Source organism: Paroedura picta, chromosome 9 (genome assembly GCF_049243985.1).
Source record: "Paroedura picta isolate Pp20150507F chromosome 9, Ppicta_v3.0, whole genome shotgun sequence".
NCBI classification, from domain to species: Eukaryota; Metazoa; Chordata; class Lepidosauria; order Squamata; family Gekkonidae; genus Paroedura; species Paroedura picta.
The window spans coordinates 73,494,451-73,521,045 of record NC_135377.1 but is presented as its reverse complement, the minus strand read 5'-3'; the positions used below and the strand labels follow the sequence as shown (position 1 = coordinate 73,521,045).

The window sequence follows — 26,595 nt, the reverse complement described above, 5'->3', positions numbered from 1 at the left end:
AATTCTCCAGAGATGCTATGACTTTCTCTGGCCTGAGACCCTCTTGTAAGTCAGAGACGAAAGGACAGAGGGAGGCCACGGCCTGGCCTGGCTGCGCAGGTGGACGCTTGCAGTTACCCACCGTGCCACGTAGCCTAAGACGTGGGCCCGGATGACCATGGCTGCCTTCGCAACCTCCGTCTCTCGCTGTTTTTCCAGCTTGTGCTCCAAAGATTCCCGAAGAAACACCTGCAGAAAAAGGGGAAAACCATAAGCAACGGGGCTTGTGGTAACATTTTATCTGCAATATGACACATTATTTAAGACAAATAATCTAAAGGAAAATACAGAAAGGAAAAAGTATTTATGCAACCAACACATCTTGCATTGAGTCACTCTGAGCTCCAGCGATTCCACTTAGGCCGATCTCCTCAGGCCTCAGACGCTGGCCAGCACTTCCCTACCCTGACGTCGCCCACTTTCCTTCCAGACGCTCAGGCTGGTACAATAAATAACATGATTACATTTCACTTTCTGCATTTCCTTTTATATTATTTGTTTGTCTCAGTCTGGGCCATCCAGGTCAGGACAAAGAGTGTAAAGTGCCATCAAGTCACCACTGACTGACAGCAGGCTGCTGGGCTTCTCCCGTCTCCCGTCCAAATATCCTGACGCTATATATGATTGGCAGTCTGTCAGTCTGTCTGTCACTCCCACCTGCCACTCCCACATAATGGCTCGTGGTGGGTAACAACAACCCCCCACAGTAACCCCTAAAACAATAATAAAAACCCCATCAAACCCCATCAAACCCCGCCCTAGATGGCAACAAGCTCCCTTCCCTTCCCTGCCTGCTGACTTCACACAGTTGCCTAAGGGGAAGGGAGAACACCCAGACGGGCTGATGGCCTGACTAGCACAGGGAGGGGCGCAGATCTTACCTGTCTGGCCTCAGCCAAAGACCTAGCGGAAAAGCCCCTTCTTGCAGGCCCTGCAGAACTGGGAGAGTTCCGTCAGGGCCCTCAGCTCTCCTGAGAGCTCGTTCCACCAAGCTGGGACCAGGCCCAAAAAGGCCCTGGACCTGGGCGAGGTCAGCTGTACCTCCCTGGGCCAGAGATCCCCAACAGATTTGCCACCTGCAAAGTGAAGAGCCCTGCAGAGGGCATAAGGAGAAAGACGGTCCTGCAGATATGTGGGCCCCAGACTGTGGATGGCCTTCAAACTTAATAGCAGAACCTTGAACCTGATCCGGCAACCAATGCAGGTGCCTCAGCACAGGCTGGATGTGGGCCCTCTAAGATGACCCCGAGAGGACCCTAGCTGCCTCAGTTTGCACCAGCTGCAATTTACAGGTCAGGGAAAAGGGCAGGCGCATGTAGAGCGAGTGACAGAAGTCCAGTCTGGAGGTGACCATTGCAGGGATGACTGTGGCCAAGCAAACCGAGGACAGGTAGGGTGCTAGGAGCCTTGCTTGGCACAGGTGGAAAAATGCTGTGTGTGCCATGCCTGTGACCTGGGCCTCCCCCGAAAGGGAGCTATCCAGAATCACACACAAGTTTCTGTACAAGGGCGAGATGTTAAGTCGCACCCTGGCCAAGGTGGGAAGGCACACTTCCTGATCCGTGTCCTCACCGGATCAACAGGAAAGAAATGAAGTCCTTTTTTTCTGGTATAAATTGCAGCTGCTGAGGAACTGGACTGTGAAAATTAGGGGTAGATGTCAATGCTTGGCTCCCTGGTGTTAATGCACAACAGGGTCTCCGGCGGAAGCGGTTCTAAGCAAGTGCTGCTCTCGTCCTCCCATTTATCATACCTTCGATTTTCCAAGCTGCCATCCCCTGCTTGTGCTGTCGTAGCGGTGGAGGAGGGCCGCACACCTCCCCTTTACATCTTCCGGGAGAGGCAAATTTCTCATCAGGACTTGGTATCTGGGGAGGAAACAAGCCCAACCTCAAGATGAATCATTTTCTTCAAATTCTCCCAACCAGCTTGTGAATGCACAACCTCAATGTACTTTTTCTTCGTCTTTTCTACTTCTTTTTTTTTTCCTATCGACTAACCTTTTATAAAAATCCTGGAACGGCCTCCGCACGGGGAAACCAGCCTTCCGGATCCGCACCGTCTCCAGCATCCCCGAGTAACGCAGCTGGTTCAGCACCACACTCGGATCGAACTGGTCCGGCACCTGAGGGAGGGAGGGAGGGAGGGAGGGAGGGAGGCAGAAGAGGAGCCCTGTCCATCAGCGGCAACAGGGTCTCGGGAAGCACAGGAGGCTGGCTAGGGGAGCCAGCCACAAACAACCTGGAAGCACACGACTCCAGAGGCACGTACTTCTAGCCAAGGTTTCTGGGACCTTCTTTTGGTACAAAAACCTAAATATAGTCTTGAGTCATCAGAGTCTGCTAAGCAGGATCAGCCATGGTCAAATACTTGGATGGGATTCTAGCCGTGGCAGGCCTTGCTTAGCTTCTGGGATCTGATGGAATGGTCAAGGGAGACTACCAAGAAGACCAAGGTAGGTGGGTGATGGCCAACCACCTCTGCTAGTCTCCTGCCTTGGAAACTCCATGGGGTGGAACTTCATAAAGTTGCCATGAATTGGGTGCAATTTGACAGCACGCTTTAACTTTATTCATAGAATCCTAGAGTTGGAAGGGCCATCTAGTCCAACCTCCTGCTCAACGCAGGATCAGCCCTAAGCATCCTAAAGCATCCAAGAAAAGTGTGTATCCAACCTTTGTTTGAAGACTGCCAGTGAGGGGGAGCTCACCACCTCCTTAGGCAGCCTATTCCACTGCTGAACTACTCTGACTGTGAAAAACTTTTTCCTGATATCTAGCCTATATCGTTGTACTTGAAGTTTAAACCCATTACTGTGTGTCCTCTCCTCTGCAGCCAGCAGAAACAGCATCCTGCCCTCCTCCAAGTGACAACCTTTCAAATACTTAAAGAGGGCTATCATGTCCCCTCTCAACCTCCTTTTCTCCAGGCTGAACATTCCCAAGTCCCTCATCCTATCTTCATAGGGCTTGGTCCCTTGGCCCCAGATCATCTTTGTCGCTCTCCTCTGTACCCTTTCAATTTTATCTACGTCCTTCTTAAAGTGAGGCCCCCTAACTGCACACAGTACTCCAGGTGTGGTCTGACCAGTGCCGTATACAATGGGACTATGACAAAATCTTGTGATTTTGATGTGATGCCCCTGTTGATACAGCCCCAAATGGCATTTGCCTTTTTTACCGCTGCATCACACTGCCTGCTCATGTTTAGTTTACAATCCACAAGTACCCCAAGGTCTCGTTCACACACAGTGTTACCTAGAAGCGTATCCCCCATCCAGTAGGCATGCTTTTCATTTTTCTGACCCAGATGCAGAACTTTACACTTATCTTTGTTAAATTGCATCTTGTTCTCATTTGCCCATTTTTCCACTGTGTTCAGATCTCGTTGAACTCTGTCTCTATCTTCCGGAGTATTTGCCAGTCCTCCCAATTTGGTGTCATCTGCAAACCTGATGAGTAGTCCCTCCACCATCTCATCTAGATCATCAATTATATTATGGAGGACTGAAACACGGGACATCTGAGGGATGCAGCACCTTCAAAATGTTAGAGAGCAGCGAGTGGGAAAACCTCTGGGCTCCCCTTTGGACTATTTCAAAGGGAAAGGGGTCCAACGGGACACACAGCCCCCCTTCGGACAGGACAGACAACATTGTCTCCGGTGTCCAAGTTCACAAATACGCAACATCAGATGACCACTGGCCGTCCCAAAGCACCATGCCCATTCCAGCTCAAAACAAGGCTGTCCCCTTGCCTTTTAGGAGGAGAGGCTTATGCCTGCAGGGAGCCACGATGCCACCCGTACACTAGGCCAGGAGGACAGGAGTAGAGCCAGTAAGAAAAGAAACCACACAGAAGCATCCTGCTCCAGGTGCAGCACCCAGAGGGGAGCCCCACGTGTAAGCACTGCCCACTGCTCAGTCCAATCAACCCCCCCGGCCCCTCCCCCTCCCATTCAGCCGCCTGGCACTGCCTAAAGGAAGGCCGGATGGCCGTGAGCTCCAGGAAACAGGAACGCCGCGGTCGGCATGCCCAGAATCCCCCTTCCTAGTCAAAGGCCCCCGAGACAAGACATGGTCCCATAAGAACGGCTAAGAATTGGGGCCTTTATAGGAAAGTATTCTTTGTTCCATCTTCTTCTCACGTAGTTTTGACAAAATACATTCTATGAGGCTCCCTCCTGACTTCCTGGCAGATATTTGACACACAAGAGACTAAATCAGCAGATGTTATTTGAATATTCCAACCATCCTAATCGGCGGGGGGGGGGGCATTTTGAAAAGGAAGACCAATCCATATCACATGTTTGTTATGCCTATTTGGATAGTTCAGTGTGGGGTATTTTTTTGGGCGGAATATATACCATCAACTGTCAATGTCAGAAAATTATGCCTAAAGATGCGTTGTGCAATTAATGCTTAAATCCAGCCAAGCCTGGCTGTTTAAAAATATTACACAAATGGGAGCAAGAAATTTAAAGGTATTTTATTACTTCTGCAGAAGAGAGAGAGAAAACTGGAAAGAAAAGAGAGAGAAGCATTCTGCAGCCCCCACCCTCTCCAAACGCAAGCCCTGAATGCCAGCCCCGGAACTGCAGGGCGGCTCAGGCCTTTTGCCAGGGACCCAAGAGCCGGGGAGTCCCCCCGCAGGCTCCCTTCCAAGCAGGTCCTCCGTTCAGTCGAGAGAGAAGAGCTGAACCTCTCGCGGCAAAGAAGGGTGTTTGCGCACATTCTATGTCAACCGATGCGATTAACCCTCGACTGCCGCCATGCGAGGGAATACGTGCCAAGCCCTGCCGCGGGGAACGGTCTGCACACAAGCGATCCTTCAGGCTGAGAGGCGGCCCCGGAGGATAAAGGGCCCGGCAAGAACGCGGACTTTGCACGCTCCAAGCAGAGCGAGGTCATCGGGCTCAAGCAACCCCCCCCCCCACCCCCAGCCCCCCCCCCGGTTATGCATCTTTCCCAAGTGCTGTTTCCCCAACCCCCCCCCCCCCGGCATCCTGGCCAGCGCGCCCCCCGCCCCCCCCGCATCCCCCCCAAGAGCCTCGGGACGGTCCTGCCACGCTGCTCGGAGGCTGCAGGACCCGAGGCTCACCTCACAAATGCCGCCACTCCCCGGCCTCTGCCAGGAGCGCCCAAAGCGCCAGAGAGCACGGAGAGCCGGCCGGAGCGCCCCCCCCGCCCCCCCCCCCCGCGGCCCGAGACAGGCAGGGGCCGCCGAGAAGCCAAGCCAAGCCGCAGGGCCCCCCTCCCCCCCCCTCCCCATGGCAGGCGGGGCTTCCGCGCAGGGCGACCGACCGCCAGGCTGACCCTTCCTCTGCCCACCAGGGAACGGGAGCAATGCCGGACGCTAATCCCGGCGCCCAGTCGCTCCGGCCACGGCTCGCTTTCGGCGGGCGGCTTCGGGGAGGGCGGCACAGAGCGCGCCCAGACGGGCGCAAGGGCTCCTCCCCGGCAGCTGCGCCCTGGGCGGGGGGGGGGGGAGAGATCCGCACAGCCCCCAAAGCGCTTGGGCTCTCCTGGACCAACGGCGGCCGCAACACGGTCCGGGAGACGTTTAAGCTGGGAACGGTCCGCGGACAGCACTGCGTTCCCCCTCCAGGCTGCCTGAAGGCAGAAATAAAATGTTTGTACTTTTCTATTCCAGCATCCAGACCACACTGAACGGGTGGCGTTTCCTGCCCAGGCCGCTTCCCGAGGGGCCTGCAAAAGCACCCAGAGCCCCAGGGAACCGAGGGGACGCTCTCTCTCCTTGGGGCTTGGGGGCCACAGTGGGGGGGGGGGGCGCCTGGAGTCCTAGCCCCACTGCTGGGCCTCCTGATGGCCCCTGGGCTTGGTCCACTGGGTGACACACGGTGGGGTCTAGGTGGGCTTCGCTTAGCTTCTCCTGATCCTGCATGCCTCGGTCAGTCACAGGGATGCAGCACCATTTAGAAGCCTGCGTTTTTACTCTCCAAAATGCAGCAGGGTCCCAATCCTGCAGGAGTGCACAGAGCAGGGTAATTAGGGGCACTAATACCTATCAGGTGCACCTATCTCCCCCCCCCCCCCCCCGATGGTCTACAGAGTATCTAACCTGGGCCTACGCTGTAGTCCACAGAGAACACCAAAATTCATCTGCTCCTTCTTCTTGCCTATCTGAAGCGGGGGGACTCAGGGAGCATGACCACGGGATGCCTGGGGAGCATTTCAGTGTACATGTCCCTTTAAAATACTCTGCAGATGGACCGATTGGTGGGGGCTGAGAATTTCCCATGCCAGATGGGCCTGGCACCTTTGGCCAGCAGTGGCCTTCCAGAGTACTATTCATTTGTATAAAAGGACTTTTGTTTGCCTTCCAGAGCCAAATAAATCTGAGTTGGATTACTCTGGCATACAGCAGGAGATAGTGGGCTCCTTCAAGCTCTATCAGAACTGCCTGAACTATTCTGTGGGCCAGGGAGAGCCCCCACCCACCTCCCTCCCCCCAGTGGCGGCAGAGGGGAAAGCAGCTGGGGGGAGGCCGGGCTGTACATGACAATCCTTGTTAACATTACTAGATTCATTTGGCATCTATCGCATCTTCCTTTCCTCCCCACCCCATCATCTTCGGGATTCTTCGGTCACAATTATTAGTAGAAGGGACAAGAAGTCCTTAAAAACCCAATACACACAGGAAGATATCCCATAAGCATAAGCCATAAAACAACCAGCTCCCCTACAGCCTTAAATCCCCTTCCAAAAGTTCTCTTTATTGTGCTTTGAAAAACTCCTTCTGGAAAATGATCCCACATGCCATAGGCACAGTATCAACTATTTCATGAAAACGCACTTGCACTACACAGTTGTGGCTGCCCATCCACCACACTGCTCAATCTGCGGGAAGGGCAGTGGGGAGCCATGCCAGCCCCACACAATGGGCCAATCAGGCAGAGCCCAGTGAGTGGCTGGAGGGCACGAACAGACTGGCCAAGCACACACCTCTCCCCCGCAATCAGCCACTGCCCTCCGAATGCCACGTCCTCCAGACGGCTGCGCTCCGCAGATGACCTGGCAATTGCACCCAGCAAGCTCACGCATGTTCTCCCACCCTGCGCATGGACTCCAGGCTTGGGGCAGCCATCTGGACCATGCTCTAGTCATGATAAGATCAGACTACCAGAGCAACCCTAAGAAGAGTTCTACCCTTCTAAATCCACTGCCTTTAGGGCTACACTGTAAATAGCTGAAGTAACTCTGGAGGTGCACAGATACGGGCACTCAAAGGTTGCACTATAAAACAATATCAAATTTTAACAATTATTTATTGGTGCACCAATATTAGGTTAAAAACAGAGTAAAAACTATATTTAAAAAAACCTATACAGATCTAACCTATACATGAACAGAGCAAACGTGTTTCGACCCTCCTGGGTCTTCCTCAGGGGTCAACAACAGAATAGGCTGTAAAACGGGTATTAATTAGAATTTTTCAGTTATGACTCTAAAGAGTGCAAGATTTCATTTCCAACACAAATTCATCTACTGGTGTGTAAGTTTGCGCCATGGACTTACAGAATGGGACAAGAGCTCAAACATCCCCTGTTCTCAAAATTAAGTAATCCTACAGCCAGAGAACAAAGTCTGAGTGCAGAGACCTCCTTAAGCTCAGCAAACCTCTAGGCCACATAGAGGCTTTAGGGCTTCCACCAGAGGATGCCACGGGCCTCCAGCCGTTGTCTGCTGCTTCAGACTAACACAGCCACCCACCCACCTGGATCGACAGATAACAAGAGGGGATTAGGAAAGAGCCATGATATAGTTATTTTCCTCATGTGTCCCTGATCTCAATGCCAAAACACACACGTCTCACCAGGACATGGTGACAGAGAGGCCACAGAAGCTGTCTTCAGAAGTAGCCTGTTTATTTATGTGTCCGGCTTCGATCTTGCGCCTCTCTAGGAGTCATAGAGCGGAGTACACAGAAAACAGAAACTAGAAAGAACATTATAACATTTGTAACCATTTGAGCTCAAACAACTGAGAGCACCTGGAGAAAGCTGCTTCATTTTTCTGACCCAGATGCAGAACTTTACACTTATCTTTATTAAATTGCATCTTGTTCTCATTTGCCCATTTTTCCACTGTGTTCAGATCTCGTTGAACTCTGTCTCTATCTTCCGGAGTATTTGCCAGTCCTCCCAATTTGGTGTCAGCTGCAAACTTGATGAGTAGTCCCTCCACCCCCTCATCTAGATCATTAATAAATATGTTAAAAAGTACCGGGCCAAGCACCGAGCCCTGAGGTACCCCACTACTCACCTCTCTCCAGTCTGATGAAACACCATTGACAACAACTCTTTGAGTGCGGTTCTCTAACCAATTCCCTATCCACCTAACTATCTGAAAATCCAGATTGCAGTCCTTCAACTTATCCATCAGAACATCATGGGGAACCTTGTCAAAAGCTTTACTAAAATCCAAGTAAATGACATCAACTGAATTTCCACGATCCAGCAAGCCTGTTACTTGGTCAAAAAAGGAAACCAGGTTGGTCTGACAGGACCTTTTGGAGACAAATCCATGCTGACTATGTGCTCTGCAGCCAAAGATGGAAAAGTTCTATACAGTCAATAAAAACAAGACCAGGAGCTGATTGTGGTTCAGATCATGAGCTTCTTGTTGCAAAATTTAGGCTTAAATTGAAGAAAGTAGGGAAAAGCACTAGGCCACTCAGGTATGAACGAAATCATATCCCCGATGAATATACAGTAGAGGTGACAAATAGATTTAAGGAATTAGATCTGATAGACAGAGTGCCTGAAGAACTATGGATGGAGGTTCGCAACATTGTACAAGAGGTAGCAACTAAAACCATCCCAAAGAAAAAGAAATGCAAGAAATCAAAATGGCTGTCTGAGGAAGCTTTACAAATAGCTAAGGAGAGAAGGGAAGTGAAAGACAAGGGAGAAAGAGAAAGATACACCCAATTGAATGCAGAATTCCAGAGAAAAGCTAGAAGAGATAAGAATGCCTTCTTAAATGAACAGTGCAAACAAATAGAAGAAAACAATAGAATGGGGAGGACCAGAGATCTTTTCAAGAAAATTGGAGATATGAAGAGAACGTTTCATGCAAAGATGGGTATGATAAGGGACCAAAATGGTAGGGATCTCACAGAAGCAGAAGAGATTAAACAAAGGTGGCAAAATTATACAGAAGAACTATACAAGAGCAAGCTTAAAATCCCTGATGACCACAATGGGGTAGTTACTGACCTGGAGCCAGACATCCTGGAATGTGAAGTCAAATGGGCCTTAGGAAGTCTGAGCAACAATAAAGCTAGTGGTAGTGACAGCATTCCAGTTGAACTATTCAAAATCTTAAAGGACGTTGCAGTAAAAGTGCTACACTCAATATGCCAGCAAATTTGGAAAACTCAACAACGGCCACAGGATTGGAAAAGGTCAGTTTACATTCCAATCCCAAAGAAGGGCAATGCCAAAGAATGTTCAAACTACCGTACCATTGCACTCATTTCTCATGCTAGCAAAGTTATGCTCAAAATCCTACAAGCTAGGATCCAGCAATATGTGGACCGAGAACTTCCAGAAGTACAGGCAGGATTTCGAAGAGGCAGAGGAACTAGAGATCAAATTGCCGACATACGCTGGATCATGGAGAAAGCTAGGGAGTTCCAGAAGAACATCTACTTCTGCTTCATTGACTATGCTAAAGCCTTTGATTGTGTGGAGCACAACAAATTGTGGGAAGTTCTTAGAGAGATGGGAATACCAGAGCATCTTATTTGTCTCTTGAGAAACCTATATGCAGGTCAAGAAGCAACAGTGAAAACTGAACATGGAATCACTGATTGGTTCAAAATTGAGAAAGGAGTTTGGAAAGGCTGTATACTGTCGCCTTGCCTATTTAACTTGTATGCGGAGCATATCATGAGAAAGGCGGGATTAGAGGAGTCACAAATTGGGATCAAGATTGCAGGGAGAAATATCAACAACCTCAGATATACAGATGATACCACTCTAATGGCAGAAAGTGAAGAGGAACTAAAGAGCCTGTTGATGCGGGTGAAGGAGGAGAGTGCAAAAGTTGGCTTGAAACTCAACATCAAGAAAACAAAGATCATGGCATCCGGCCCTCTCAATTCCTGGCAAATAGATGGGGAAGAAATGGAGATAGTGACAGATTTTATTTTCCTGGGCTCCAAGATGGGGACTGCTGCAAAGAAATTAAAAGACGCTTGCTCCTGGGGAGGAAAGCTATGGCAAATCTAGACAGCATCCTAAAAAGCAGAGACATCACCCTGCCAACAAAAGTGCGTTTAGTCAAGGCTATGGTATTCCCAGTTGCAATGTATGGCTGCGAAAGTTGGACCATAAGGAAGTCGAGTGTCAAAGAATTGAGGCTTTTGAACTCTGGTGCTAGAGAAGACTCTTGCGAGTCCCTTGGACTGCAAGGCGAACAAACCGGTCAGTCCTAGAGGAGATCAGCCCTGACTGCTCTTTAGAAGGCCAGATCCTGAAGATGAAACTCAAATACTTTGGCCACCTCATGAGAAGGAAGGACTCCCTGGAGAAGAGCCTAATGCTAGGAGCGATCGAGGGCAAAAGAAGAAGGGGACGACAGAGAATGAGGTGGATGGATGGAGTCACTGAAGCAGTAGGTGCAAACTTAAATGGACTCCGGGGAATGGTAGAGGACAGGAAGTCCTGGAGGATCATTGTCCATGGGGTCGCGATGGGTCGGACACGACTTCGCACATAACAACAACAACAACGAAATAGGCTAGATATCAGGAAAAAAATTTTCACCATCAGAGTAGTTCAGCAGTGGAATAGGCTGCCTCAGGAGGTGGTGAGCTCCCCCTCACTGGCAGTCTTCAAGCAAAGGTTGGATACACACTTTTCTTAGATGCTTTAGGATGCTCTGGGCTGATCCTGCGTTGAGTAGGGGGTTGGACTAGATGGCCTGTGTGGCCCCTTCCAACTCTTTGATTCTATGATTTGAATACAGCTCCAGAGATCTAATATTTATAAAGCCCCTTCAGGAGGGCATGTGCTGTTTCCTGGTCCAGAGCCCAATTCTTGCACCAGCTGCTCCAAAGTGGGGTGCCCCAAGGGCAAGTGCACATCCAGACACTAGGGCCAGGCTGCACCCCAAAACTGTATTTGGTCCACCCCAATCAACACATCCCCACACTTTGGAGACTGTTCCCTGCAAGCAGACATATGGTGATACCTGGTCCAAACATTGTTTCTGGTGCCGGGAGCACCTTGTGGGGCCACACATGAAGCAGCGATGCACAAGGAAATGCCCCCTGACCCCCAAAATAAGCTTTGGACCACCACGTTATCCACTCCCACATTCAGGGGATTTCCCCCTTTGGGGGGTGGCACACACTGTTTCCTGATCCTTGCACCAGTTGTTTCAAAGTGGGGTGCCCAAGAACAAGCACACAGCTGGACACTGGGGGTAGGCTGCACCCCAAAACAATCTTTGGACCACCCAAACGACACATTCCTACCCTCTAAGGACTGGCCCCTGCAGCCGACGTATGGTAGGGCCTGGTCCAAGTACTGGATTGGGTGCCACAAGCTCAGTTTTGGACCACCCCCAAAAGGTGTGTATTACATGGTAACTCTGAGTAAGGCAATGCCTGCTGCACCCCAAAATAGGGTTTGGACCACGATAAACCATATGTCCCCTCCCCTGAAATAATTTTGTTTGCCTCCACAAGTTGTGAAAGAATGAGAACTGGCATCTCTACGATGGGCTGAAGGAACAACAGAAACCAGGACATGGCGACACCAGAGAGGCCACAGAAGCTGTCTTCAGAAGCCGCCTGGGGAGACGTCCACCTTCCCAAGCACGTCGCTGCTTTGAGTCAGTCATGAACCTTAAGGTTCCCTCCCGCCTCCCAGGAGAGGAGACTCAAATTCCCAGGGAAACTTCACCAAGAGTGTCGGAAACAAGTTTGCAGTTTAATTTCCCTATGACTTTTTATGTCACAGTCCGTACATTAACTGTACTGGTAGCGACTAGTTCATGAGAGCCACCAGTGACCCTGGGGCCTGCTAAGATCCGCTTTTGATCCTGAAACAGTTAGACTTGGATCCTCCTCCACATTCTCCTCACTAGCCCATTGCTCCTCATGGCATTTGCTGGCAGGGGCTCATGGGAATTGTAGTCCATGGACATCTGGAGGACCACAGGTTGACTACCCCTATGTTATACCATTTAGTTCACAATATTAGCCACATTGGTGAGGCAACACTGAAGATGTTAAAAAAATATTAAATAGCTTTCCAAGTAACATGACATAATTGTGATGACATAATTGTGCAATTGTGTCTTGGCTTATATGCGGGTCAGCTTATATGAGAGTATATATGGTACTTCTTTTAATACAGCCCAAAATCCCATTTGCCTTTTTAGCCACCGAGTCACACTGCTGACTCACTGCTGACCCCCAGATCCTTTTCACACATGCTACTGCCAAGACAAGTCTCCCCCAACCTGCAGTGATGCATTTGATTTTTCCTTCCTAATTGCAGAACTTTACACTATTGAAATTCATTTTAGCCCAGTTTTCTAGCCTGTCAAGGTCATCCTGTATTCTGATTCTTTTGGTGTGTTTGCTACCCCTCCCAGTTTAGTGTCATCTACAAATTTAATAAGCACCCCCTCTATTCTTTCATCCAAATCATTTATGAATATGTTGAACAACACAGGCCCCAGGACAGATTTCTGAGGCGCTCCACTTCTCTCCAAGAGGTTGACAAACTATTAACAAGCTTTCGAGTACTTACAATACAGGCATCTTGGGGGAGGTCCTCTCAATGGGGTGAGACCCCCGAATGTGGGCTGTATGACATGTGGTGGTCCAAACATTATTTTGGGGTGCAGCGAGCATTGCCTTATTCAATGCACCCTCCCTCTCGTGGGTGATCCTGGCGCCAGAAAGTGCTGCTGGCACCACCAGGGGACAGTCTCTGGAGGGTGGGAATGTGTCACTGGGAGTGGTTCAACGACTGTTTTGGGATGCAGCCTGGGCCCAGCATCTATCTTTGTGATTGTCCTGGGGACACCCTACTTTGGAGCACAAGAACCGGGTTTTGGACCAGGAAACAGGGCATTGCCTATCGAAGGGGGAAGTCCCCTGAAGGGGGGGATGTATGATAGGGGGTGGTCCAAACTTCATTTTGAGGTTAGAGGTCTTTTAGATGTCGAATAATTTCACGAATGAGGAGGAATAGGGAATGAAGAACCAATGTCTGCCTCCTTCTAGAAGCAATGTATTTCTTGCGCCATTTTAAGGAGACCTGGATAAAACTCCAAGAGCCTCTTGTGGCGCAAGGTGGTAAGGCAGCCGACATGCAGTCTGAAAGCTCTGCCCATGAGGCTGGGAGTTCAATCCCAGCAGCCGGCTCAAGGTTGACTCAGCCTTCCATCCTTCCGAGGTCGGTAAAATGAGTACCCAGCTTGCTGCTGGGGGGTAAACGGTAATGACTGGGGAAGGCACTGGCAAACCACCCCGTATAGAGTCTGCCAAGAAAATGCTAGAGGGCGTCACCCCAAGGGTCAGACATGACCCGGTGCTTGCACAGGGGATACCTTTATCTTATAAAACTCCAGAAGATATGTAGAACTGCCCCCCTTCCCTCTCCACTGGTGGCATCATTCCTCATTCCACTTCCATGATTTGATAACCGTTAGAAGAATCTGAAAAGAGCTCCAGAGTCTCTTTCTTCACTGGAATAGAAAGGAAAACCCATTTGCTTTTTTGAAAGACAAGAAATCTAGGTCATGATCCATCTCACAAGTACAGCTGTCATCAACGAGAGGGGACAGATAGATGGCTTTAATAGAACTCTCTTTTCTTCCTTCCCCCATTCTTAGAAAATTGTGTATTTTGATGCACTGACCATTCCTCGGAATAGGAGTCAAATCAGTCCAGACTCCCCTCTAGCACCCCTTCCTGCCCCAGGTCCCTGGCCTGCTAAGCAGTCTTGCCCAGTGCAGAAAAGGAGACGGCGTTTTCTCTGGGACAAGGAAAGTTCTCTAATTCTACCTACAAATGTCTGAAAAGCTACTGTCCAGACAAGGAAAAGATTTTGTGGCATGTTAAAGACCCAAGTTCCATTAGCAAGTGTTCCACTAACTCACTTCACTCCTCCAAGGGTGTTTCTAGAATCTTGAGGCCCATTTCCTTGCGTTGCCAAGAGGCGCTGTTGAGCATACTGAGGAGGGAAAGAAGAGATTTAAGAGGCTGCCGAGATTCTGGATCTGGCAGCTGTACTGAAACCGGCAGCCGGGCACCCGGTATGGGCCCCAGATGGACACCTCAGCAGGCCCCCCTCTCCGCCTGTGAAGCGTCTGCTGTCAGTTCATCCAAGGTCATCCTGATCCAAGCCTGCAGTCCCTGCTGGGCAAGGTTCCCCCAGGGGGGTGGTCAGTTGAACAAAAAACCAGGCAGGGCTTTCAGACAGCCCCAGGCTTGCTCATTGGAAAAAGCACGCTGTGAAATGTTAATTAACAGGCGCCAACAGAGCTCTCTCCCTCCAGAGTGACCGATGCTGGCTTCCTTGCTCTGCAGACAAAGGAACTTCTAGCATTTATGGGCTGCTACGTCTCTCAGCAATGCGGGCTATTTGAAGCACAGCACACTGTCTTTTTTGACTTTGCTCACTTTATTTGAGAGTAAAGCTTTTTCTCCCTCTGGCTTCTCCAGTTCATCATTCTTCTTAGACGTCGCAGCCAGAAGAGTGCATCGACCCGGAAAGGGAAGCCTGTTGGATTTGTGGGGGTTGCGGGTTGGGGGGAACGTCACGAACCCCAACCTCGAACCTGTACAGACCCGTGGTCACAAACCGCTGGGTTCACTTTTTGTTTCCTGGGCTGCTCTAGTCTACCTCATGGAATGCACTACGGGGCGCCCTGACAGTCTCGCCTCGTTTTGGACACGGCTTCCGGGTCTTGCCCACTGTCCACTCTTCTCCCCTGTGGCCCTGGGAAGTGCTCATCCACCCACCTGCCTTCCCATGTCATAGTTTTATTTTGTTAGTTTAATGTGTCCTCCCAAAATTTGTTCCCATTCCTCTAACATTATTTTTGGCCAAAATTCAGCGTCCAGCATGTCATCGTTTTAGAGAGGAGTAAGGTTTCCGACGGATTTAATGGATGATGACTGAAATGGGCATCGGGAACCTCCATGGGGGCAAGTGGTGCCCACACATATGACCAGGAGGGTCCACAAGCTTACAGGGGTCTCGATGGGGTGTGGCTCCCAACACGCCCCCTGGGTCCTGGGTCAGGTGCTCTGACTTCCCACCTATCTATCTACCAACCTAATCAACTTTCTACCTGCCTAGCTAACCAATTACCTACCTACCTACCTAACCAATGTTTTACCTGCCTACATAACCAGCTATCTACCTACCTAACCAACCATCTACCTGCCCACCTACACCACAAACTATCCACCTATCTAACACCAGCTGAGGACAACTACCTCTTAGCACAGGACACAGGGCCCAGGGAATATGGGGACAGCTACAGCACATCATGGCTTCTCCAAACCTGCGGACCCTCATGGTCACCCCCGCTCCACAGACAGGCCCTCTGGATCCATCGTGCGTAGGGCATGCAGCATCTCCAGAAATGTCATCCTCAGTAACGGGGGTCGCAAACCATTGTTCATGAACGTTTGTGGCCAAACTACTCCTGGCAGCCTAAAGCTCCACTCTCTTGTCCTGACACTCTACCTTGAGCGCGACCCCAGGAGACTAATGTCTCCACTGGGAGTGCTGGGTGGGGTAGGATGCTCTTCCCATCCCATGCCTTCTGTGGGGCCCCCTGGATTCCGTGGGAAGGAGCACTGCCCCTTAACAGGGCCGTAGTTCTACTCCCTGTTAATTCCACCTGAGTTGTGGCCCCCCAGATAGTTCAAGTGAACAGGACAGAAATTCACGGTGGGCAGGAGGGGAAATTCATGGCTCGAGTGGAAAGATCAGGCCATGGAGCAGCCTTCTGTGACCAGTACTCCAAGGGATTGCAATGGGGGGGGGCTCTCCAAGTTATGCTGTGACCATGACCTTCTTGATAGCTACTATGGGCTGACTGATGCCGGCCACCTCCCATGAGACTACCGAGCACCAGTATCGTCCCTCCCTAATGCTGGAGCAACCTCGTTCAACAGAGGACGACTGGAAAGAGGAACGTTTTGCCCCTACCGGGCCCTCAACATCCCCCTCACGCTTGATACCAGGCTCCCCCCCCCAACATCTAGCCAGGAGTTACGCAAGGGCCACGCCTCCCTGCAGAGTTCATCCTTCCAGGCAGACAGTTCAGAATTGCCGAAAGCAATGCTTCCTTTTATGTGTGGATCACAGATGCAAGCAAGCCTAAACTCCTTCCTGCACATAGGATGCAGATGGATCTCGACACCGCTCTGTAACCCAAGCACCAAGGACTGCACCCATGCAGAAGGACTCCGCACTGTGGCCAGTGCCTGATCCAGACCATGGATGATGGGAATCACCTGTCCCAAACTAGCTGTATGAGCACTTAGGACCTTGGTGGTGTCCTGGAAAGGCTTAAGGACAGGGACTATCTGGGTGAATGTCAGCCACTCAGAGGTTATGCTCAGCTCCTCTTCACATTATGCATTATGAGATTCAAGAATATCACGTCCTGCACAATGGCTCTCTGCTCTATGAGACGCCATGTCATTGGTGGGCGTGTCCTGGAGTAGCTTGTGCTCTGAAGCGCCCATCTCTGCCTGCCTGACACGCAGCCTCCGTGCAGACTGGATGCTGCAGACACCCCCCTGACCAAGAGCATCCTTGACTACAAGATGCAAAGTGTGAGCCATGCATGCAACGCTTCCCATCCTGAACAGCAGACAACATGTTTGCACCCACATCTGTGATGACGTAGCCCCAGTCGGCCTCCCCCCCCCGCCCAGCCCCTCGTTCAAGCTGTCCTCAATAACTGAGGCAATGTCTCTTGAGGTATGTGCCTTGTCCATCCCCTGAGCAGGCAAAAGGAGCCCCTTGTATGCCAGAGGGAGGCTGTCGCCCCCATCACAGGGACCTCGCTTGGACTCCCTCGCAGCATGAGCCGAGAACTCCTCGGGCTGCTACCGGGGGCGGGGAGGGAAAGGTAGCCATTCTGCTGGCAGCTCCACAAGTCAGCCGTGAAACACACCCCTTGGCCTTGGCTAGCAGGGGAAAGAGGGCGGAAAAGAGAAAAGCACAGAAAATGAAAACTTGACTGGTAAAGGTGACACCTTAAGGGAGTCCCACGTGTGATCTAGGGGAAAAGAAGGGGGGGGAGTGGAAGCCAAGAGACTGATTTTGCTATCCAGCTGCAGCCACCCCAAATACCAGGAAAAGATGCTGGGTTGGGAGCCCCCCCTCCACACAAGTGAAGGAGAACCTTGAGGTAAAACTGCAGCTCAGATTCAGAATGTTGGGAAATAGAAACCAGGATTTATTGGTGATCTTTAACCCCCCCCCAGTTAGAAAGTTACAAATGGATCTGAGATTATTCTATCTGCTGAAATGCTGAAAACCTATATGCTGATTTGGCTGTGCATTGAATGCCAGCTAAATTGTTGTTGGGTGTAAAACAAAGCACAGGAAAAACAAAAGGAAGACCCAACCTGGGGAAAATCATCAGGGGGGATCCAAAACTGAACATACCATGATGTGGCATAAGCAGAAATGTCTGGCTGGCCCCCAAGTGGGTCAATGGAATGTGGGCAGGGCTCTTTCCCCAAGAGGAACAAAACACGTGCTCTAAGAGGAAGCCACAGAAAACGAAAACTTGACTGGTAGACCCTTTAGGGTAGACCCATAAGTGATGGCAGCACTGGGGTGGCAGGGGGGTGGGTGGAGGAGAGAAGGAAGGAAAAGAAATCTGAAAGCCTGGAAACTGGTTTGGCTACTCAGTGACAGCCACCCAAAATACCCAGACCAGAGGAGGGGGCTGGAGCCACAGCCAGGGCCAGCCACCCACCCAGTTACCCCCCCTCCCAAGTAAAGGAAACTATGGAGACCAAACTGTATCTCAGATTCAGGAAATTTGGGGGGGGGGGGGGGGGAGAACAGGATTTATTGGTGTCCTTTAACTCCAGAAAGGAAAGTCAAAGTCAAATAGGGTATCAAATTAGCACCCAGGAAAACCCCCACCTAAATATGAGATGTGTCCCAGAGACGGAACTCTGATTGTGTCTGAAGTTATTCTATCTACTTCAAGGCTGAAAGCCAAATGCTGATTAGGCTGTGTAGTACCCAGTCTAGATGCAATGCAAGGGGCATGCACCCCCCCCCCCCCCGCAAGTGGAGGGGAAAAGCCAAATAAAGCGTTTCCCCAAATAAAAGTAAAGTAGAAATCTTGATTTGTGGGAGATCCTTTGCCACACTTTAAGAGAGAAAATTAGGAGAGTTAAGGCAGAAGAGGTTTGAAAGAAAAACACCAGGCTGGGCTAAGAAATTGTTTTCCCCTACCGCCAGACAGAATACTTCAAGGCAGGAAATAAAGTACGTCCTCCTGCAGCGGGTGGAAAAGTCTAGCCAGTGGCCCAGCACAGCAAGGCTCCAATTCAAGGCCTAACAGGCACCAAGGGAGGGAGGGGGCTTTGAGCCAGAAAGGAGCAGGCAAAGGCCCACAAGGAAGGCTGAAGGGGCCCCTTCCCACACAATTCTCTCCCTCCAAAGAGCAACCTGCCTCTCCCCCCCCCCCCCCGCCACCCAGTCCCAAGAAGGCAGAGCTCTCTGTCACTTAACCAAAGGGCAAAATGCCTCCACCTCTGAAAATGAAATAGTCTGGTTCAAGCTCTGGTGAGCATTGATCAGATCTGACCTCATTGATCCAGGGAAGGGTTGTTGGCTGGAGTTTGCAACCAGGCAGTCAGGTGCAAGTTCGGTCTGCAACGGAGGCAGCTGGGCAAATTCCCCCTTCCCTCTGAGGAACACGACCTGGAGCCAAACCTGTCCTGCCAGAAAGGGGTGTGTGGGATGCAGCGGGGGTTGTCTCTGGCTAACTTGGCCACGACTCTCCCGATCAGAGGGATAAGAGGGAAGGCCTAAGACTGATTGGAAGGCACCCCTTGTGGGAGTGGATCGGGACCAGCTCACGGCAAGAGAGAGCTGTTGAACACTGTTGCAAATAGTTTCACAGTGGGGAAGCCCCACTGAGCAAACATGGGAGGGGGGAACGCTATCTTGGCACATGGGCCATTTCTGTGGGTTCCCCCAGTTTCCTCCCACTCAGCCATGTGAATGGCTTCCTAGCTGCCCACTCTCAGGGCCTCCTTGCTTGTTGACATGGTGCTGCCTGTTTGGATCTGGACTACCTTCCCACAAAGAAGAGCTGCAAAGGAGTTCAAGGCACAGCCAAAGGGCCTTTTGTTCTAAGAGGCTGATGAATAATCCTCTTTCAGCCTCCAACCACACAGCCCTAAGAATGGCCCCCCCCAGCCTGAAAGGGAGGCGTCTGTTGCTACAGTGACCTGTGGGGAACGGAACCCAAATGGGTTAGCTTCATTGGTCCACCCTCATAAACAGATTTTGAGAGCAAACAGTATGTTTGAACACCTGTGGGAAATAGCAAACGGGACCAGGGAAGCTGGCAGGGTCCTCACTGGGACATCTTGGAGGGCCCATATCCAGTCTGTCCTGAGGCAGCTGCATTGGTTACCGGTTGCTGCCCGGGTCCAGTTCAAGGTGCTGGTTCTTACCTTCAAGGCTCTCAGTCTGGGACCCACATACCTCAGGGACCGCCTTTCACCCTATGTCCCCCGCAGGGCTCTAGGCTCTGCGGGGACAAATTTGTTGGTCATTTCCGGCCCCCAGGAAGTGCGTCTGGTCTGGACCAGGGCCAGGGCCTTTTCGGTCCTGGCCTCCACCTGCCGGAATGAGCTCCCGGGAGAGCTACGGACCCTGCGGGAGCTTTCTGCATTCCACAGGGCCTGCGAGATGGAGCTCTTCCGCCAGGTTTATGGTTGAGGCCCCCCCCCTGCCCTCGAGCCCTACTGGGCATCCAGGGGTGAATGAAAGAAGATCAGCCCCTCTGTCCACCCTGAGGTATATGAGTGGTTAGAATTGGGTCGCTTTGCCACTGAGTGCTGGAGGGTTTTAAGGTTGATTGGTTGGTTTTCGACTGTTTTAAATTGTTTTATGGGTTTTATGGGGGGGGTTTATGCTTATTGTTAGCCGCCACGAGCCTTCGTGGGAGTGGCAGGATAAAAATATAATAAATAATAATAAGATAATAAAGTGGTGGAAGCCATTAGGCCTGAAACTATTCAGTGATCAATAGCTTTTTGGAACCTATTTGAGATGGGCTAGCTGAAGCTTTTATAGATCAGGTTGTCTCTAGCTGCAGTAGAGTCTAACCAAGCACCAATAAAGAATGCTTGCTGGGAGAAAATGGATTTTCCCCAATTAACCCATAAGCCTTAACTTTGGCATGTCTCCAGAACTAGTTCAGAAGGGGCAATTAATAACTAGTTGTCCAAAGAAGAGAGGATAGAACATCCCTGCCCGCACAACCACCATGCTTTTGTCAAACCTTGAGCAGTGGCCAAACCAAAAGGCTTCAGGCTTTCTCAACCAGGGCGTCAAGCAACCCTGGGGTTTTGCAACAGCACTGGAAGGATTTAGCTGATTGGGGGTTGACATGACCCCCAATGGCCAGTGGTGTGCCTGAAGGGGCTGGGAAGGGGAGGGGAAAAAGCCTGGAGTCCAGTGAGGTACGTCCTCTCACTTTAACTTAACTGGGGGTGGGATGGGGTAGGACAGGCCTTTCTGGCGCAGAGGTAGGTAGGGGGGGGGGGAGTGACAGAGTGGCATAAGCCCACCCTGGCCTTGTTTCTGCAGGCTCCCTTTGGTGAAGAAGAGCAAACTGGTAGCCAGCCCAGAGTACAGGTCTGTTCTCAAATATCAGAAACTGTTTCTGTGCTGTCACTTCCTGTGCTGTGGGAGTGGCCTGGTGATGTCACATCCGGTGGAAGTGTCTGGGTGGTGGCACTTTTGGGGACATGGCATTCTGGGGATGTGGCAGGAAGGTATGTCCTGCTGGCATCACTTCGGGGCTTTCTTGACACCTGAAGAATGCTTCAGGGGTTTCTCAACAGTAAAACCAACCAGCCGTAGCATCCACAGCAGATGTGCAAATTAGGTGTTCTTTTTTGCTAAACATTTTTGTGCCCTTGGGAAACCGAAGGTCAAGCAACATTCAAAGGCCAAATGTATTCCCATCTTCTAGGCAGGAGCTCCTTTAAATATTCTCTCTCTCTCTCTCTCTCTCTCTGGGGTAGGACTCTCAAGGCCAGTCCCCGGCCGCATCCTTGCCCTTCAGCCTGTCCACCCTCTCTTAGGCATGGGACGAGAGCGCCAATGGTGCTGCCCCCTGCTGGCTTTTGCCGTGCATTGAACTCTCACCAACATTCCTTGTTAAGAGAAGCTTACTGTATTGGGGCAAAAGGAGTATGACTGGCCACTGCCTGACAGCCACTTTGGGCATGAACCACTTATCTGTGGCATTTTTCTGTTAAGGTGCTCTTTACAGAACGATTGGGTGTCACTACAAGAACCCTAGCGATATAATTTTGCTTTCGGCCTTTAACTAGATTTTATTTATTTGTTTGACTATCTTAATCTAGAACTTTTAAAGCTCAGATGTATTGATGTAGCTTTAGTGAGGTCCTGCGCATTAAAAACGTCAATTCTCACACCCACATTTCTTGGAGTCATTTCTTGGAGTGAATGGCGCAGGGAGCCTGGGGCGGGAAGCACTTATGATTTCTGGGGCTCAGATTCCCCTCTGCTCGCGGCCCCCGTAAGCAAGTGTGAGCTTGGCATGAATACCCCTGGGCCAAGTACTCCCAAGCTGTCTCCCAAGTTTACATACGTGGAATGGAACTGCCATTTTTGTGCGGTCAAAGGAAATTAAAAAGTCCCCTTGTTTGCAAATAAATTTTTAAACAACGTCACTTCTTTACAAAGGGTGTCTGGACTAGAGTCTATCATACTGTACTTTGGGGACTAAAGAAGGGTCTCCCCCCCCCCCCAAGCTAAACTGAGCCCAAAGCAGCTTGCTGGCACCTGGAGGCTGTTTTTGTCTTTTCTCAGTGGAATCTGGGCCAGTCATTCATCTAAGAAAACCCATCCCACCCAGGAGCTGGCACTAATCAGCAGCACTTGGGAAGTGGAGAAATGCTTCCCACCCTTTGCTTTATCACTCGGTGAAAAAGAGTTCTGCTGATGATAATGAAATATATTTAAAAGACTTTAAACTTTCCAACATTAGAAACGCAACAGCAGCAGCTGTGAAATGGTTAAGCCTGCAGAAGGTAGAACCACAGATCCTGTTCTGAGACCTGTGGAGGAAGAGTGAGATAGAATTGTATACACACTAAGGGATGGATTGATGTCATTTCTTTTGTGTATATTATAAAATAAAACTAGCTGTGAAGGCCACCTTAAATGCAGGCAGGAAGGAGGAGGGAGCCCCCCCCCCAACAGCCAGCTGCCAACGCAGAAAGGCAGGGGCCGGCAGTAGCCCACCCTGAAGCCCTGGAGGCTCCCCCCTGCCCTGGCAGGTCTTGCAGCACAAGGAAGAAGCCATGGGAGCCCTTCCCATGATGCGCACTTTCAGTGGGGTTGGGGCCACGGAGCCAGCAGGACGGGCAAGAACACCGCCAGTTCCCGGCTCTCGGGAGACAGAACCAGCAGCAGCTCCCCCTGCCCCCTTGGGGAAAAGTCTCGGGGGAGGGGTGGAGGAGAGGCAGCTGCGTTTGCCACCAGTGGCAGGAGGTGGGCCAGGGCAGCCAGTGCCCCCCCACCCGTTGGCAGAGATGGGGGCATGGAGGGAGCTGGGAGAGCAGGAAGGAGGTGGTGGCCAGGGGCAGAGGCATCCTCCTAAAGCCAGCGGGAAGTCAGGAAGTGTGATGCCGGGTGTGTGGAGGGGGCGGGCAGCCTTCTCTGCCAGGAGGGAAGTGAGGAGGGTGGAGAGCTAGACAGGTGTGTGGCAAGGCACTGAACTAGAGACGGGATGGCTGGATGGGTGGCCCCAATGACCTGGTAGTGGCTGGTCCTCAGGAAGAAGGGGCCAAGGGACCAAGCCCTGTGAAGATAGGTTGAGGGACCTGGGAATGCTCAGCCTGGAGAAAAGGAGGTTGAGAGGGGACATGATAGCCCTCTGTAAGTATTTGAAAGGTTGTCACTTGGAGGAGGGCAGGATGCTGTTTCTGCTGGCTGCAGAGGAAAGGACACGCAGTAATGAATTTAAACAACAAGTACAACAATATAGGCTAGATATCAGGAAAAAGTTTTTCACAGTCAGAGTAGTTCAGCAGTGGAATAGGCTGCCTAAGGAGGTGGTGAGCGCCCCCTCACTGGAAGTCTTCAAGCAAAGGTTGGATACACACCTTTCTTGGATGCTTTAGGATGCTTAGGGCTAATCCTGCGTTGAGCAGGGGGTTGGACTAGATGGCCTGGATGGCCCCTTCCAGCTCTATGATTCTGTGATTCTGTGATAAGAAGTAGTGGAAGATGCAGCACCAGGAAGGGGGGGAAGACCGTTTGGACAATTCAGCAGAGCTTTGATTGGCAATCAGTGGAGGAGGGTCCTCTTCCCTGAGGGCCAATCAGAGGGTGGCTCATAGGTTCCCAATGGCATGGGAGCTCCTTTGAGTGGCCCTTGGTGGGAGAGCCCTCCCCACCGAAGGGCCAATTCGAGGACCAACAGAGGTTCCGAAGGGCATCCCAGCTGCTATGAGTGCCCCTTGAGGGCCAATCAGGGAGCTCACACATCATCAGAATTGCCCTGCACATTTTATTATCTTAAAACCGCCCGTAGCGCCGCGGACTAAATAAAGCACTAAGGCCTTGGGGGGAGGAGTTAGGTGGGCTCTGTCCGGGATAAAAACTCAGAGGAGCGAATCAGGAGCCGCTAAGCGGCTTCTGATTCACTCCTCTGAGTGTCAATCCTGGACCAAGGAGGCAATGGGGAGGCGCGCAAAGAGCGCCTCCCCTTTGCCTCCTTGCCCGCCATTGCCTCGGCATCGAGATGGCCGCCCTTGACTCTCACCCGCCGGTAAGCTCCCCTTGCCGCTCTTCTGTCTTTCGGGAGAGTGGGGGGCCGCAAGCTGGCCTTCTGTCGGTACTGGGAGCGGCCTCGCCCGGTGAGGCCGCTCCCGGGGCCGACAGAACTCCGTAGGAGACTTTGGGGAGGGTGGGGGGGCCAGAGCCGGCCTTCACTCGGCCCTGGGAGCTGCCTCGCTGCGGTGAGCCTGCTCCCGGGGCCGAGAGAAGACCGGCTTCTAGCGCCCATTTTTGCCGGGGCCGGGCTCTCTCTCGCGGCCGGCCCCCGCAGAAGCCTCCTTTCCCCAGCCCCCTTTTCTCTCTGGCTTCTGCCGGGGCCGGGCTCTCCCTCGCAGCCGTGAGGGAGAGCCCAGCCCTGGCAGAAGCCTCCGTCCCCCGCCCCCTTTTTTCTCCGGCTTCACTGGAAAGACAAACACACACGCCACCTGAGGAGCCGCCTGCACAGAAAAAAGGTTGGCCGCTTCCCCCGAATCCAGCCCCTGCCTTGCTGAAGCCTTCCCTGGCCCACAAGGGGGAGGAGGAGAAAGGCTTCTGTGGCCCCACTGCAGCCCCCCCTACTCTGAAGCCTTTGGGAGTCGGGGGGGGGGGGGGAGCCCCAGTCCATCTAGCGCCCATTTTATTTAAAATTAAAATGGGCTTTAGATCTAGTATATAGAATATAGAAAATGCTTATATTCTCATTTTTCTCCTGAGCATCAACAGTTTGCTAGAGCCCACTGTATTTTTTTCAGACCACAGGCATTATTGCTAGTTAAACCCTGAATGTCTGCCCCTGCTTCTCATAATTATGAGGGTTACTTGATATATCAGGTCAGTGCCTTCCTGCTTGGAGTTTTGGCATCCTTCCCCAACTGCTATAAGTTTTGTCTTTGCTTTCACAGATTGTGCTCAGGGATGGCTCTCAGAACTTTTTGGATGATGCCAGTCTCCAGGTATATTGTACAGACAGAAACGCATTTGGCAAGACCCAATAGGTGGTGAAGAAAGGAACACTGCAGCCTCTCAACTCCCACAGTGAGGTCTATACTCCATACTGGTAGGCCATAGAAAAGTTTTGTAAGTTTGGAAAATTTTAATAGTGGCTGGAAGGTTTTAACCTCCCCTGGAAAAGTAGAACCTAACTATTGCCTTTGACTTGAGATTTGTACAGTTGGACATTTGCTTCCAATGTAGGGACCATTTCAGCATGTGGTGAAAGTAGACTCCTAAGTATTTAAAGTGGTGCACTTGTTCAATGTAATGTTTATTTTCCACTTGGTGAGCTTTGGAAAGTAAGACTATTTTGGATTTGGTGAAGTTAATCTATTGCACCATTGCACACATTTCTCATGCTAGCAATATGTGGACCGAGAACTTCCAGAAGTACAGGCAGGATTTCGAAGAGGCAGAGGAACTAGAGATCAAATTGCCAACATACACTGGATCATGGAGAAATCCATGAAGTTCCAGATAATCATCTATTTCTGCTTCATTGACTATGCTAAAGCCTTTGATTGTGTCGAGCACAACAAACTGTGGCAACTTCTTAAAGAGATGGGAATACCAGAGCATCTTATGTGCCTCTTGAGAAACCTATATGCAGGTCAAGAAGCAACAGTGAGAACCGGGCATGGAATCACTGATTGGTTCAAAATTGAGAAAGGAGTTCAGTAAGGCTGTATACTGTCGCCTTGCCTATTTAAGTTGTATGCGGAACACATCATGAGAAAGGCGGGATTAGAGGAGTCACAGATTGGGATCAAGATTGGAGGGAGAAATATCAATAACCTCAGATATGCAGATGATACTACTCTAATGGCAGAAAGCGAAGAGGAACTAAAGAGCCTGTTGATACAGGTTAAGGAGGAGAGTGCAAAAGTTGGCTTGAAACTCAACATCAAGGAAACAAAGATCATGGCATCCGGCCCTCTCAATTCCTGGCAAATTGATGGGGAAGAAATGGAGATAGTGACAGATTTTATTTTCCTGGGCTCCAAGATCACTGCAGATGGGGACTGCAGCAAAGAAATTAAAAGACGCTTGCTCCTGGGGTTGGAAAGCTACGGCAAATCTAGACAGCATCCTAAAAAGCAGAGACATCACCCTGCCCCAGCGTGGCTTAGGGGGGTAGGGATTCGGCAACAGCACGCAGACAGTCCTTGGTTGCAGAAGCTCCCAAACCTCCAAATTCTGACAGCTCCCTACACCTGGGCAATAGGTGCCTGGAAGTCCTGGGAACCAAGAGGGCATTGCTGGTGGCGTCTTTCTTTGCTGATCTAAGGAAAGAGGTGCAGTCCTGTTGACTGGATTTGGATCTTGCTGTGAACGGTTCTACTCAGTACTTTCCTCTGTTGGAGTTGCCAACATCTGGAAGCAGTATTCTAGGAGGCAGCCCCCAGCTGTTCCTGGCCAGCCTGACTGTCAAATCTGTTGATGGATTGGGAACATGATGGCTCTGCCCCAACCCTTCCAACCTGGTCC

The 26,595-nt window shown here is 51.0% G+C and overlaps 1 protein-coding gene across 3 annotated transcripts in view; it reads right to left on the bottom strand.

Annotated features, from left to right (window-relative positions):
- Positions 1 to 26,595, bottom strand: part of MYO10 (myosin X) — a 252,095-nt gene that overhangs the window by 52,995 nt on the left and 172,505 nt on the right. For all 3 annotated transcript variants that reach the window (XM_077353346.1, XM_077353347.1, XM_077353348.1), the window contains 3 exons: positions 2,040 to 2,164; positions 1,793 to 1,907; positions 122 to 228 (listed from right to left, as the gene is read on the bottom strand). In XM_077353346.1, coding sequence (XP_077209461.1) covers positions 122 to 228; positions 1,793 to 1,907; positions 2,040 to 2,164 — 347 coding nt within the window. The remainder of the gene's footprint in view (positions 1 to 121; positions 229 to 1,792; positions 1,908 to 2,039; positions 2,165 to 26,595) is intronic.